At 45.1% G+C, this 13,280-nt stretch overlaps 1 protein-coding gene across 7 annotated transcripts in view; it reads left to right on the top strand.

Moving 5' to 3' along the window:
- LOC144798642 (transmembrane protein 272-like) overlaps positions 1–13,280 on the top strand; it is a 1,182,125-nt gene that overhangs the window by 1,131,272 nt on the left and 37,573 nt on the right. For all 7 annotated transcript variants that reach the window (XM_078669607.1, XM_078669608.1, XM_078669612.1 and 4 more), the window contains one exon: positions 478–666. In XM_078669607.1, coding sequence (XP_078525733.1) covers positions 478–666 — 189 coding nt within the window. The remainder of the gene's footprint in view (positions 1–477; positions 667–13,280) is intronic.

Consider the following 13,280-nt stretch of genomic DNA (forward strand, 5'->3'; position numbering starts at 1 on the left):
CAATATTGCACTACTAGTAGTAGATGCAAGTCATGGTTGTTTATGAGGAAGCGTCTCAAAAGCACCTTTCTAAGTGGTACCACAGAACATTTTTGGGAGTAAGGGCAAACTGAAATTCCTGTCTCCAAAAACAAACCACAAAGAAACAGGTGGGTACTTGGGATTACAATGAAAGGAGTTGAGCAACCACAAACTACCATTATGTGCTTATCCCCTCAAACTACCCCTCTGTTTAACAACATGTGCAATATAGAGCAGCATTGCTACCACTTTGCTGTTTACACTGATCTGCCTGTACATAGTGGCTTTAAAACCAGTTTACACATTAAATGAAAACCCAACATGGCCACTCGAATAAATTTTAGTTCACAGATGCTCTCCTCCTTCCACTCACTGAAAGAAGCCGAAATGAAAGAAGGCTTGAGATGGAAGGTGCACTAATACTTCTCTGATGATGCTCTCTTCTTTCTCCCACAGGGTCGGTGTACTTCCACGACTGCCCCGCGCAGTACCTCATCCCCTACTACCTGATCATTTCTGGGGTCTCCAGCCTCCTGCTTCTCATTCAAAGCATCTTTCCTTGGAGAAACCAAGAAGAGCCCTCCATTCTGAACAACGTCTTGCATTCGTTCTTCAACATCTTCCCGCTGGCGTTTTTTATGGCAGGTCAGCATTAATCACTGTGTGGGACACAGGTTTCAGCTTCATAGAGGTTCACCTGTAGAGTATCATCACAGCTCCACATTTGAACATTGCCACTACTGACCATTACCTGAACAAAAAACTACTACTTCCATACAATTACCTCATTTGCTTCTACATAGTATTAAAAATATATATGTTCGAGGCATATGAGCTGTAGATCATATGCTTTAGGATAGTCCTCATCTAGTGTTGGGTCCAGATGTTTACACTTTTATTTTTGTTTGAAGAAGACTTTGCAGTCACAAGGTAGGGACTCTTCCTTTTGGTGATAGTATGCATGGGCATCGACTCCAAACCCAGATTGTTTTGTTTTTTTCCGCATTCAGGTTTGGATGTGTATTGCTGCGGTGCAGTATCGTTCTCGAACCCCTTCGGCGCGCAAAGCTCTACCCTCCATGGTATTGTCTTTCGATCGCGGTTTCCTGGTCGACGTGTATCTTTTAAATTGTGAAAAACCTCCGATCAGGAACTTTGGGGCGCCGTCCTGACCACGCCAGCAATTGATGGAACAGACTCCATTTAAGCTATGTCCTGGTGTAGTGCTAAATTTCCATGGACACACTTGCACGAGGTGTGCAACCTCTACTTCTCTCCGGAACACGACGAAAATTGTTCCGATCCAAGTAACCCATTTGTGATCGTTGGGCTCGATGCCACGAGATACAACATAGTAGTGGCTCCATACCGGACATCTTCGTTGAAGTTTTATATTCCCATCATCCAGCTGCAGAAGCGGAGGACGAAGAACTGTTCTCTGTGTCCGAAGCTGGCTCCATCATGGAAGAACTACAGAACATCACTCCGGGTCAACATACCTGGAATACAGAACTCCATGTCTCCACTCAAGCAAAACCTAAGGCTCCGGTATCACCTTTGCCCTTAGGCTCAGGTCGGCACCGAGAAAAGGTTTCAGATGCCTGGCTATAAAACACAGACGAGCCTTCCGGCTCGTTCTCGAGCCAGCCACATTCCGGTGCCGAACCAACACCCACGGCACCGAAACATAAGGAGAAGCATTTGCCAGTCTCCACACCACCGGCACCTTCGACACCGAAGGATTCGGAGCCTAAATCCTCCAAATCTAAAGCTTCAGGGCTCAAATCCTCAATCTAAAGCTTCGGAGCTGAAATCATCTAAACCGAATCTTTAGAGCTGAAATCCTCGACATCTGAAGGCTCGGAGCCGAGATCCTTGGCGCCGAAAGGTTCGGTACTAAGAACTTCCATTCCGAAAGCTTCAGAGCCCAAACCGGCTGAAACCAAGCACTCTGGTTCAAAATATTAGGCGCCCAAAGACTCTCAGCCCAAATCTTCGAAGCCAAAATCAACTCCTAAAGAAAAAGATACCCCATCCAAAGAACCTCGGTCCGACGACCCACCTTTGGATCCAAAACAAAAGACGAAGTATTGACACTAAAACTGGACACCTCCTGGCCACTCTTCCTAAAAAACGGAACCTGTATCTCTGAGGATTACTCTATACCTTTGAAGAAAAAGGACATGGGTACCAACTCCTCTCCTCCTTACATACCCCCCTCTCCTTCTCCTAACGCAAATGTAATCATTACACTATCAAATACAACACCACCTCCACTACCACCTGACCCACAGGATGAAGATTATGGGGATGAAGATCAGAAGATGCCACAAGTTCAGGACATACCACAGCACACTGATTCTCTGATAGAATTATAATAAGGAACCAGATCAGGACAAGGACCCCGACCCTGATCCCTCCAGACCCTGCCCACCAGACGACAACATTGGCAATGCTCAGATTATCAATAGGGCTGCTCAATATCACGGGGTGGAGCTTCATACAGACCTTCTAAAAGAGAATTTCCTTGTTGGGACACTAACACACTCCCAACGGTCTACTAATTCTTTACCAATTCTCAAAGGCATGTTAAATCACACGGATGAGGTATTCAAGGACCCCATTAGATCCAGAATACTCACACCTAGACTAGATAAAAAATACAAAACTGCTCCTGCAGACCACTCGTATATAAAAGGTCAGTTGCCCTTAGACTCTTGTCCTATCTAACGCCCACACAAGAGCAAACTCTCCAATTACAGGTGATGCCCCTTCTCCTGATAGTGAGTCTAAACTCACAGATGCCTCAGGCAAGAGAGTGGCTTCGTAGGCAACTAACCACTGCCGTATTGCCAATGCTCAAGTGCTTTTAGCATGCTACGATAGGGCTCACTACGATGAGTTGGAAAAACTCATGCAATATTTGCCAAATGAGAATAAAACAAAAGCTAATTACCTCATTCAAGAAGGGAAGCTCATTACCAACACTTCCATCCAAAATGCGCTCTGGATGCAGCACACACAGCATCTCGTGCCATCAACACTAGCATACTATTGCGCTGACACGCTTGGCTTAATCTCTGGATTGAAGCAGGAGGTACGGTCCTCCATACTTAATCAATCCTTTCATAAGGAGCATCTTTTTGGCCAGCTGTCGATACTTCCCTAGAAGAGATGAAGAAAGACACGGAAACTGCAAAGTCCGTGGGGAGGCCTTACAATTACTTTGTAGCAGGGGTTCCTTTTGCCGCTCCTTTTACAGGGGTGGCTCAAAAACAATGTCCACAGAGAATCCCTCCTCCTCCTATAAGGGTAACCACCAATCTCCCTCCTCCAGAGGTTGTTTTCGAGGAGGCAACAGAGGAAATAATAAGGGAAGAAGCAGAGGTAACTCCAACCGCACGTCCCCTGCCAACAGGGACTTCCCTTGCTACCCCCGATCATTCCACTCCTGTCGGAGGACGTCTCACAGTTCCTACCTGTCTGGAAGTCAATCACCTCAGACAAGTTGGTAATACAAATCCAGTATGGTTATTGCCTGGAACTTACCTGCACTCCACCAACTATTCTTCCAAGAAAACATGCAATGTCACCAGAACTCCTCAACCTCTTAAACAAGAGGTTCTCTCTCTGGTACAAAAACACGCAATAGAACTAGTCCCATTACATCATCAAGGGACTGAAGTGTACTCCCTGTATTTCATAATTCCAAAAAAGGACTACTCTCTCAGGCCTAAATTGGACCTCAGACCGCTAAATCTCTACATTTAGTCAGACCACTTCCACATGGTTTCCCTCCAACAGTTGCTCCCATTGCTTCAACAAGGCGACTTTCTATCCACCCTACATTTAAAAGACGACTACTTCCATATTCCCAATAACCCGGCTCACAGAAAATATCTCCAGTTCATGGTGGACTGACAACATTACCAATTCAAAGTTCTCCCTTTCGGGGTAACTACAGCACTCAGAGTTTTCACCAAGTGTCTGGCAGTAGTTGCAGCTTACTTAAGAAGACAACACATTCACGTATTCCCTTGCCTGGGCGACTGGCTAATAAAAGCCAGATCACAACACAGCTGCATACACCACACTCGCAAGACAGTTCAGCTGCTTCACGACTTGGGTTTCACTGTAAACTTCACCAAGTCTCACCTCCACCCATCCAACATGCAAGCATACCTAGGAGCCACAATAGACACTTGCTGAGCTACATCTTACTCCAACCCAGCCAGAATACGCGGCATGCAAAATCTGATATCACAATTTCAGCCTCAACACTCACTACCAGCCTGAGTGTTCATAGAGTTGATCGGCATGATGGCTTCTTGCATTCTCATCGTTCCTTACACGATACTTCAAATGCGTCCTCTACAGGGATGCTTAGCACATCAGTGGAACCAGGCTTCAGGTGAGTTAATAGATCTAGTGTTGGTGGACAACCTCAACCATCACTCTCTGCAGTGGTAGAATACACAAAACCTTTCCGGGGGCGGCCATTCGTCGACCTAGTTCAACAATAGTGCTAGCAGCATACGCATCACTCACTGGTAGGGGAGCTCACCTTCAAAAACATACTACTCAGGGCATATGGCCCCTATAACAACAACCACTCCACAGAAAGCACCTGGAGCTAATAACCCTTTTCCTAGCATTGAAAGCTTTTCAACTGCATCTAGTAGGCAAAGGAGTCCTAGTTCGTGCAGACAACATGACAGCAATGTACTTCATACAAAAACAGGGGGGGGCTCTGCACCTTTCACAACTAGCTCAAAGCATATGGAGATGGCCCATACCTTAAAATATATCACCTTACAGAACACCTCCGAGGAGTAAACCACCTGATTGCAGATCTGCTCAGTCGACAAAGACAACAGATCCATGAATGTGGACTACATCCTCCAGTTCTCCTCCCATTGTTCCAGATGTGGGGCTACCCAGAAATAGATCTCTTTGCTACACACAACGCAAAATGCCCAAGCTTCTCATCTAGGTATCCTCACCAATTGTCCTAAGGCAATGCGCTATGGATGAATTGGTCAGGAAAATTTGCTCGCGCTTTTTCACCTCTCCCGCTAATTCCATTACTGGTAAGGAAGCTCACACAACATTCCCTGACAATGATCCTAGTTTCTCCCATATGGGCTTGACAGCCATGGTTCCCAACCCTGTTGGAACTGTCCGCAGATCCTCACCAAAAAGGACACCTCTTCCCCCAAGCTTTTCACTCAAACATGGAGAGATCAGACATCCAGATTCCAGTTAACTCAAACTTGCGATCTGGCATCTGAAATCATAGTTTGGCAACCTTAATCTTCTGCCAGACTGCATTAACGTCATTAAAGAGGCTAGATCCCCTACCACAAGAGCATGCTATGCTGCAAAGTGGAAACAATTTGTCATTTACTGTACAAACAATAACATCAATCCACTAGATGCTTCCATACAAAACTTAATTTTCTATCTGCTACACCTACAGTGTTTTAACTTAGCATATACATCTATACGCGTACACCTCGCTGCAATAGCGTATCTACAAAACCGACAACCCTTGTCTTTGTTTCGAGTGCCTGCTATCAAAGCCTTCATGGAAGGACTCAAAAGAATCATTCCTCCTAGACTTCCACCCTCTCGAGTGGAATTTTAATATAGTCCTTACAAGACTCATGGGTCTACCCTTTGGGCCATTGCACAAATGTGAACTACAATTTCTCACTTGGAAGGTAGCCTTCCTTATAGCCATCACATCTCTTAGAAGAGTGGGTGAGCTCCAGGCACTAATTATACAAGAACCATGTTTACAAATTCACCAAAATAAAGTGGTTCTTAGGACTAACCCCAAATCATTACCTGAAGTTGTTTCTTCATTTCATCTCAACCAATCCGTTGAGTTGGCTGTTTTTTCCCTCAACCAGACTCAGTGGCAGAATGCTCTCTTCACAAACTGGATGTAAAACAAGCTATAGTATATTACCTTGAAAGAACTAAATATTTTAGGAAAACTAAACAACTTTGTTGCTTTTTCACCACTGCATAAAATCAATCCCATATCAAAAGCTGGTATTGCACTGAGGATAGTTACGTGCATCCAAATATGCTGCACTAAAGCTAAGCACTGATTAACAATTCCCCCTAGGGCGTACTCTACACGCAAACTAGGGGCTTCCATGGCTTTCTTAGGGAATATACCCTTAGATGACGTCTACAAAGCTGCAACATGGTCTATATCTCACACATTCACAAAGCACTATTGTGTAGATGTGTTAGCAAAACAACAAGCTAGTGTGGGCCAGGCAGTTTTAAGTACACTATTTCAAACCACTGCAACAGATACAGGTTAACCACTGCATGGGGGATAACTGCTGTATAGTTTATGCTAAAGCATATGATCAGCAGCTCATATGCCTCGAATGGAAAATGCTACTTACCCAGAATGCTTCTGTTCTTGGCATATAGATCTGTAGAGCCATATGCCCCCACCAGCCTCCCCCTACCTTTATCTGTTGCAGTATTATCTTACTTAGATACACTATACATGGACATCCCTTTACTACTTTTACTAACTCCATCATCACCCTTGTGTCAAAACAATCTGGGGGTAGAGTCGATGGCCATGCGCACTATCCCCAAAAAGAGGAGTTCCCTACCGCGTGACTGCAAACACTTCTTCAAACAAAAACAAAGTGCAAACATGCAGACCCAACACTAGATGGCGATCTATCTTAACCATATGGCTCGGCAGCTCTAGATGCCAGGAACAGATGCATACTGGGTAAGTAGCATTTTCCTTAACATGCATTTATTTTAGTTTAATTAAATGCAATTACATATAAATGTAAATTATATAAAGGATCCAGTCACAGTAGTCAAGAACCAGACACGAGAACCCAAGGTCAGCAGTATTTCAATTTATTGGAGTGTCTCCAAATACGCTATTTGGTTGGTATAAGCCATGTTCACATTAAGTAAACCGTTGGTTTTTTTTTTGTTTTGAAAACCTTTATTGTACAGAGAGCGCTCACAAATACGGGCCTACAACCCAACGGGCTGGCCACCACATTGCAAAAGCATTATTAGCTATACCAAAGTGTCCACAGGATACGACGGCAAGGAGACAGGAGAAACACCAAAAGCCATAGAGCAATCGTAGGAACAGGAAATTAGAAGGGTAGTTTTTCTTTTTTTTAAATGGGGCGGGGAGTACAGGATCATGACTGGCAGTGAGGCAAACCACAACGGAGGGGCCGCGGTGAGCCGCGGTCCGGCGATCATAAAAATACAGGATAAAACCAATATGAAGGAAACATATCAATAAACACGGGCCCAATCAGAGGACCACAAGGAGAGGCAAGTGCGCTCGCCGTCAAACGCTCACCCACCACAGCAACCACCCGACTTACCAAACATCAATGAAAAAGGACCCCATTGTAAAAAACAATACGAAACGCACCCCAACACAAGGAAGGAAACCCCCCATAAAGGGGGAGGGGAAGGAGGAAAAAGGAAAAAGAGGGACTCCTACCCAATCACGCGCCCTCCGGCGACAGAGCAGGAAAACAAAATCCGGTATAAAGTATACAGTAAAAGTCGATGATAGAACACATAACTAACCATAATCACAGTACTACCGGAAGGTCAATACATCAGAAACACGCCAGGGGGACACATGACGAGACAGAGCCCCGAAAAAGGGAATAATCAAGAGCCATAGAACAAAAAAAGGAGGAAAAAGACCCTCCAAAATGACAGACCCACCCCACAAGCCCACCCTGCACCCCTGCAGAAGGCTATGGCCTACCCCCCAGCAGCGTGCCTGTCGCCCTAATTAGAACCCGAAATATAGAAGAGCAAGGACAAGACAGAAACAAAGGACAAAAACGGGGGAGGGGAAGGGAAAAAGGAAAAGTATCACACACGGGAGAGGGCCAAGGGACAGTATTATCCGCACCCACCCACCCGCCTGAGAGAAAGGGGGTCAGGCCCACGGGAAGTCAAAAAAATATCAGGATACAGTTCAGGAGCCCCGTAGAGTCACACATAATCATACCAGTACATGCCGATCATAAAACCAATACAAGACTACCGCACACAAGGGCAAATTTGTATCAGCCCTGTCCTCGTTTGTCCAAAGTTGCAGCCGTCCGATCCAACAAGAACCAGACAGCAAAGAACGGAGGGCATAGAACAGGGGGATCTGGCGGCAGTCCGGAGAAGAAACGTGGAGGAAAATACGGAAGATCCAGGAAAGTCATGGTACATCGCAAGCACAGTTCCAGGGACAGTTCAAGAGAGGCAGACCCAGCTAGGTCGGCACAGGAGCCATGGCCGGGCAGTCGAGGCGAGAAGGAGCAGGAAGAGTCATCGAGGCCAGGCCAGACTGGAGCCGGCCCCCGGACCAGCGGCAAAGGAGACAGCACAGGACGATGAAGGGCGTCGGAATTCCGCACTCCCAAAAATGCGGCCGTTGCCGGGGCCACAGTTCCTAGGATAATTCCAGCCGCACCCTGCAACAAGGAGGCCACACCCGATGCTGGGGGCCCAAACGGCCCGAAGAGAGGATTTGCCTCCAGAGCGGAGACGGGTGCAGCCACAGAGGTTCGCCAGGAGTGCAGGGCATCCAGGATATCTCGAAGTGTAGGAAAACTTTTACAATATCCGGCACCCGGGCCATGCGGCGGGCCTCCAGCGCTCGTCCAGGCCCGGCTGAGACACTCGGGGTCGGCCGCCATCTTATTTGCCCAGCGAGGTCGCAGCGGCCGGCAACCCCCGTCGGGGCAACAGCAAGGCAAATGAAGACCAGCCGACCGGCGGCAGGGCACCTCGGGGCAGGAAGGAGGCCCACCAGAAGAAGGGGAATCGCCGGCCCCCCAGTGCCGCCGGCCCCGTCCTCCGAGTCCGGGCGGAAGAAATCAAAATGGCCGGACCGGAGAACAAAGGGGGGATCAAGCCGGATATACGAGTAGCCCCGTCAATGGAAGGCAGCGCCTCCACCCCAAGGCCTCCGGCCCACCGGGGTCGGCCAGCAAGCACAGCCGGCCTACACGCACAACGGCCTCCACGACCACGTCCACTGCGCCATCAAGGGCCGATCATCGTGCTCCGTCCCGTCCGGGCGCCGCCGAGAGGTCCAGGCCAGCCCGCCCCGGAGGCTCCGAAGCGAGCGGGAGCGCTGCACAGGATCCACGGCACCCAGGACCACCGGAGCAAAGGGTAAGTGCCCGCGAGGCGTCTTAGTACTACAGCACAGCAAGGAGGGCTTCCCGGGGCAGGATAACGACAGGATAGACGAGTAAAACAGGCAGGCGGACGGAGCCGAGCTAAAACGCGGCCATCTCGGACGCGAGCTAGAAGTAAACCGTTGTTATTGTGTTATTTACATGCTTGCGTGCCACATGGCTCAGTGAACATAGTGAAACTACTTGTGACCAGCTTATTGCCTATTTAATTTACAAAATATTTAGTGATTTTCAGAAATACAGCCATAAATAAAAATTAATCTAATCACTTAACTCACATTAAAGTTATTGTATAATCATTTACCAGTCAGTGGTAATATTAGTGCTATGGTAAGGGCACCATATTTTATTAAACATTAATTGAATTTACGTCTATTATATATTTATCATTGGTTAGCGTTTGTTTTAGGAGCTATAGTAAACGTTGCTTAATTGGAGCTATCAATATAAAAAATAATTATAGATTTTAATTTCTACGTCTCAGTGCAATGGTTAGGCACAACAAAATGAAAGCTCTATGATTAGGTATTAAAGACCAGGTAAACACCCAAATGAGGAAAAACAGAGCTGAGAGGTAATGGGAGACCTTTAATAATAATTTTTAGGTAATTGAATTGTAATTGCATTTATATAGCGCTTACTACCCCAGACGAAATGCTGAGGCGCTTTTTCGGCGAGTAGCACACTACTCCGGGACCCATAAAGGAATTGGTGTTGAATTAGTATAGTGACATATGAAAGTATTTTAAGTGGTGGATAGGTTAGTCAGTTATTTGGATTCGGAAGGATAGAAGAGGTAAAAAGATTTGTATTTGTATAGCGCTTGTTAACCCTTGATGGGGTGTTGTAGCACTTTTTTTGGCGAGTAGCACACTACTCTGGAAACCCATAAAGGATTAGTGGTGAATCAGTATAGTGAAATATGACAGTAATTTGAGTGGTGGATATGTTAGTCAGTTATTTGGATTGAGAAGGGTTGCAGAAGGGTTGAAAAGGGAAAAAGGTTTGCATTTAAATAGCGCTTGTAACACTGATGGGTGTTGAAGCACTTTATTGGCGAGTAGCACGCTACTCTGGAACCCATAAAGCATTAGTGGTGAATTAGTATAGTGGAATATGACATTTGAGACGTGAACATGTTAGTCTGTTATTTTGATTGAAAAGGATAGTGGAGGGATAGAAGAGGGAAGGATTTGGACATATATATTTCCATTTTTTGGGGGGGTTCATAGCAGTAGGAGGAGGCTTTTGGATGAGTAAAAAGGGGTTGTGGAGGGGAATAATCAGAGGGAAGAGTTTAGAAAGGTTTGTTTTGGGGGATCGGTATAGTAAGAGGTGTTGGATGATGCAAGGCGGGGTATAGTGGGGTCTAGAAAGGGTTATTTTGGGGATCATAGTAGTGGTATGAGTGGGATAAATAAGAGTGAATGTATAGGATATATTGATAGATGTAGATGTGTTGGGTGAGAAATAGGGTAGTGCATTGGAAAGAGTAGTTGAAAGATAACAGACGAGTCAGAAAGTTGGGAGCGAAGGTACATCGAGAAAAGTATAGGCTGAGAAATAAGGTAGTGCATTGGACATGCTAAATTTGAAGAGTGATATATATAGATCCATTAGAACATTGAGATGTAGATGCATAATGGAGGTAAGTATATGTAGATTAAAGATATCGAGGTACAGGATGAGAAATAGGGTAGTGCATTGGATATGCTTTTTCAGGAGAATAGTAACAAACCCATAGATCAAAGTACATGGAAGGTACATGGATGCACAATGGAAGCAAGTACATGTAGACCAAAGATGCACCAGATAAACTCTGGTTTTCAAGTGCTATTGTACTTAATTTTTTTAACATAATTATTCTACATGTTTATACAAAGCAATACACAAAGATAGTTTCATATCTATAGTGAAAAAAATGCTTGTATACAGAGGGATATGCTGTAAAATTCTGTTTGCGTATGGTGCTTATGTGGGGAAGAGCCAACTCTTGAGTAGTTTTCTGAAGATAAGGTGGCTGTCCGTGGATCTTCTGTTGGGGGTAAAGAGATCCATAGTTTGTCTGCTTGAACGGAGAAGGATGTGCCAACCATGTTTTTTTTTCTTGTATCTTGGGACTTTGAAGAGAGGTGCCCCTTAGGTGCGGAGGTTGCTTTGTTGAATGTGTTTGGTGATTTTTATTCCTGATGAATAGCTGTCCCATTCCATGTATTGCTTTGTGGGTGATAGAAAGCAGCTTGAACGTGGGTCTTCTGGCAACCGGTAACCAATGCAGGGCTTTCGAGGCATGTGCAATTTGGTCTGGCGGTTTGATATGCAAGAGTAGTCTGGCAGGCGAGTTCTGAAACCATTGTAGTCTGTTCATGGTCATTAAAGGTGATCCGTGGTAGAGGCTATTGGCGTAATCAAGTTTGGACAGAACAAGGGAGATGGAACCTTGTGTGGAAATCCCAAATGAGGGGAAATTAATTGCAGCGATTTTATAGTGACAAAGCTTGATCTTGCTAGTTTGTCCACTTGGGCATTCATCGATAGCTTGGAGTCTAAGATTAGGCATTAAAGGCAAGGTAAGCATCCGAATGAGGAAAAACGGAGCCGAGTGGTAATGGAAGACAAACATAATTTTAAGGTAATAGTAAAGTAAAGGTAAGAGGTAATATCAGGCTTCTTGGATCCCTCAATAGGGCATCAATGTGGGCTCAGCAGCTCTTAGTGTGGGTGTGGCGTGGCATGGCAAGGGGTTGTATTCATGATCTTTGTAAAGACCCGAGCCCACACCGTGCTTGAGTATTGAATTGTACCTCGACGAAGGTGATTAAATGAGTAGTGATCCAAGTGTTTGAAGAAAAGCATCTGATTAAATAACATTTGCTCCACACAACTTGTTCAGAAAACTACATTTACCCTGACTGGTTAGTGCAGCACTGCAATTTTGCCAGGCTGGGCTTCTTTTGAGAGACACTGCACACACACTTGCACATAGAGATGTTTGTGCACAGGTTCTGGGCTGATGAATCCAGAGAATACTTCCACCACCCGTTTAAGAATAGTCAGATAGGAGACGTAGAGACTTTACTACTAACTAGGCAATGAGCCTAATAGTGGGTGTATCTACCTAGCCCTCAATCATCTATCTTGGTCAGTAGGACTATTTAAGGGCTGGAAGGGCGTCCTCCGTTTATTTTATGCTTATCTAGCTGCATTCCCAGTATTTATCTGTTTCTTAGCATCTATTTCTTAGTGTGACTATTACACCGCAAAGGCACTTAAAAGATCAATGTTGTCTTTGGCTGAGCATATGTGATTGTTTTTTAAATATGCCAGTCAGCAAGGGTTAATTCATGGATATCCTGTATGGTGACATTTGAAGCGCAAAATATTCAGCAATGAAAATATTTTCATTTATAGCTGGGAATAAACTCATTGGATCCTCATGTTAGAGCCTCAGATTGTTAGTGATGCACTACAGCATTTGGCAAAAGCCAGAGTTATGAGTTTTCATTCGTCATAACTTGGGACTCCGTTTAAATTCAGGATCCTGAGGACAATAACCTTTTGAGAGGCTCACGGGTTCTCAAGCATTACCTAATGAGTGATTTTGAATAAACCTGTTTTTATTTCCTTATTTTGAGTCGTTTCTTCAAGTGGAAAATAAATACTATGAAACAGGCCAATATTAAGAAGTTGACTAGAGGCCTGGGACAGTTGAAGAAAGTATCTTCGACCCTTGCACAATAGTCCTATTGGATGAGACAGATATTCACATGGTTCCACATATCTCCAGGTTAGTAATAAAATAGATCAATTTGAAGGGTAAGACAAGTGAGCACTTATAGTTTGTGTAAAGGCTTCTCTGAGTAGCTGTGACGAGCAGAAGCAAACCACAATTCCCAACAGATTATTTGGGCAAGGTGAACGTGGAACTGGTGGAGGTGAATGGATACCACACAATTTGGCTCCGGTGTCACAGTACTGCTGCAGCTATCTCCAAAAGTAGTAGATCCATACCTAGAAAACATT

Source organism: Lissotriton helveticus, chromosome 12 (assembly GCF_964261635.1).
Source record: "Lissotriton helveticus chromosome 12, aLisHel1.1, whole genome shotgun sequence".
Taxonomy (NCBI): Eukaryota; Metazoa; Chordata; class Amphibia; order Caudata; family Salamandridae; genus Lissotriton; species Lissotriton helveticus.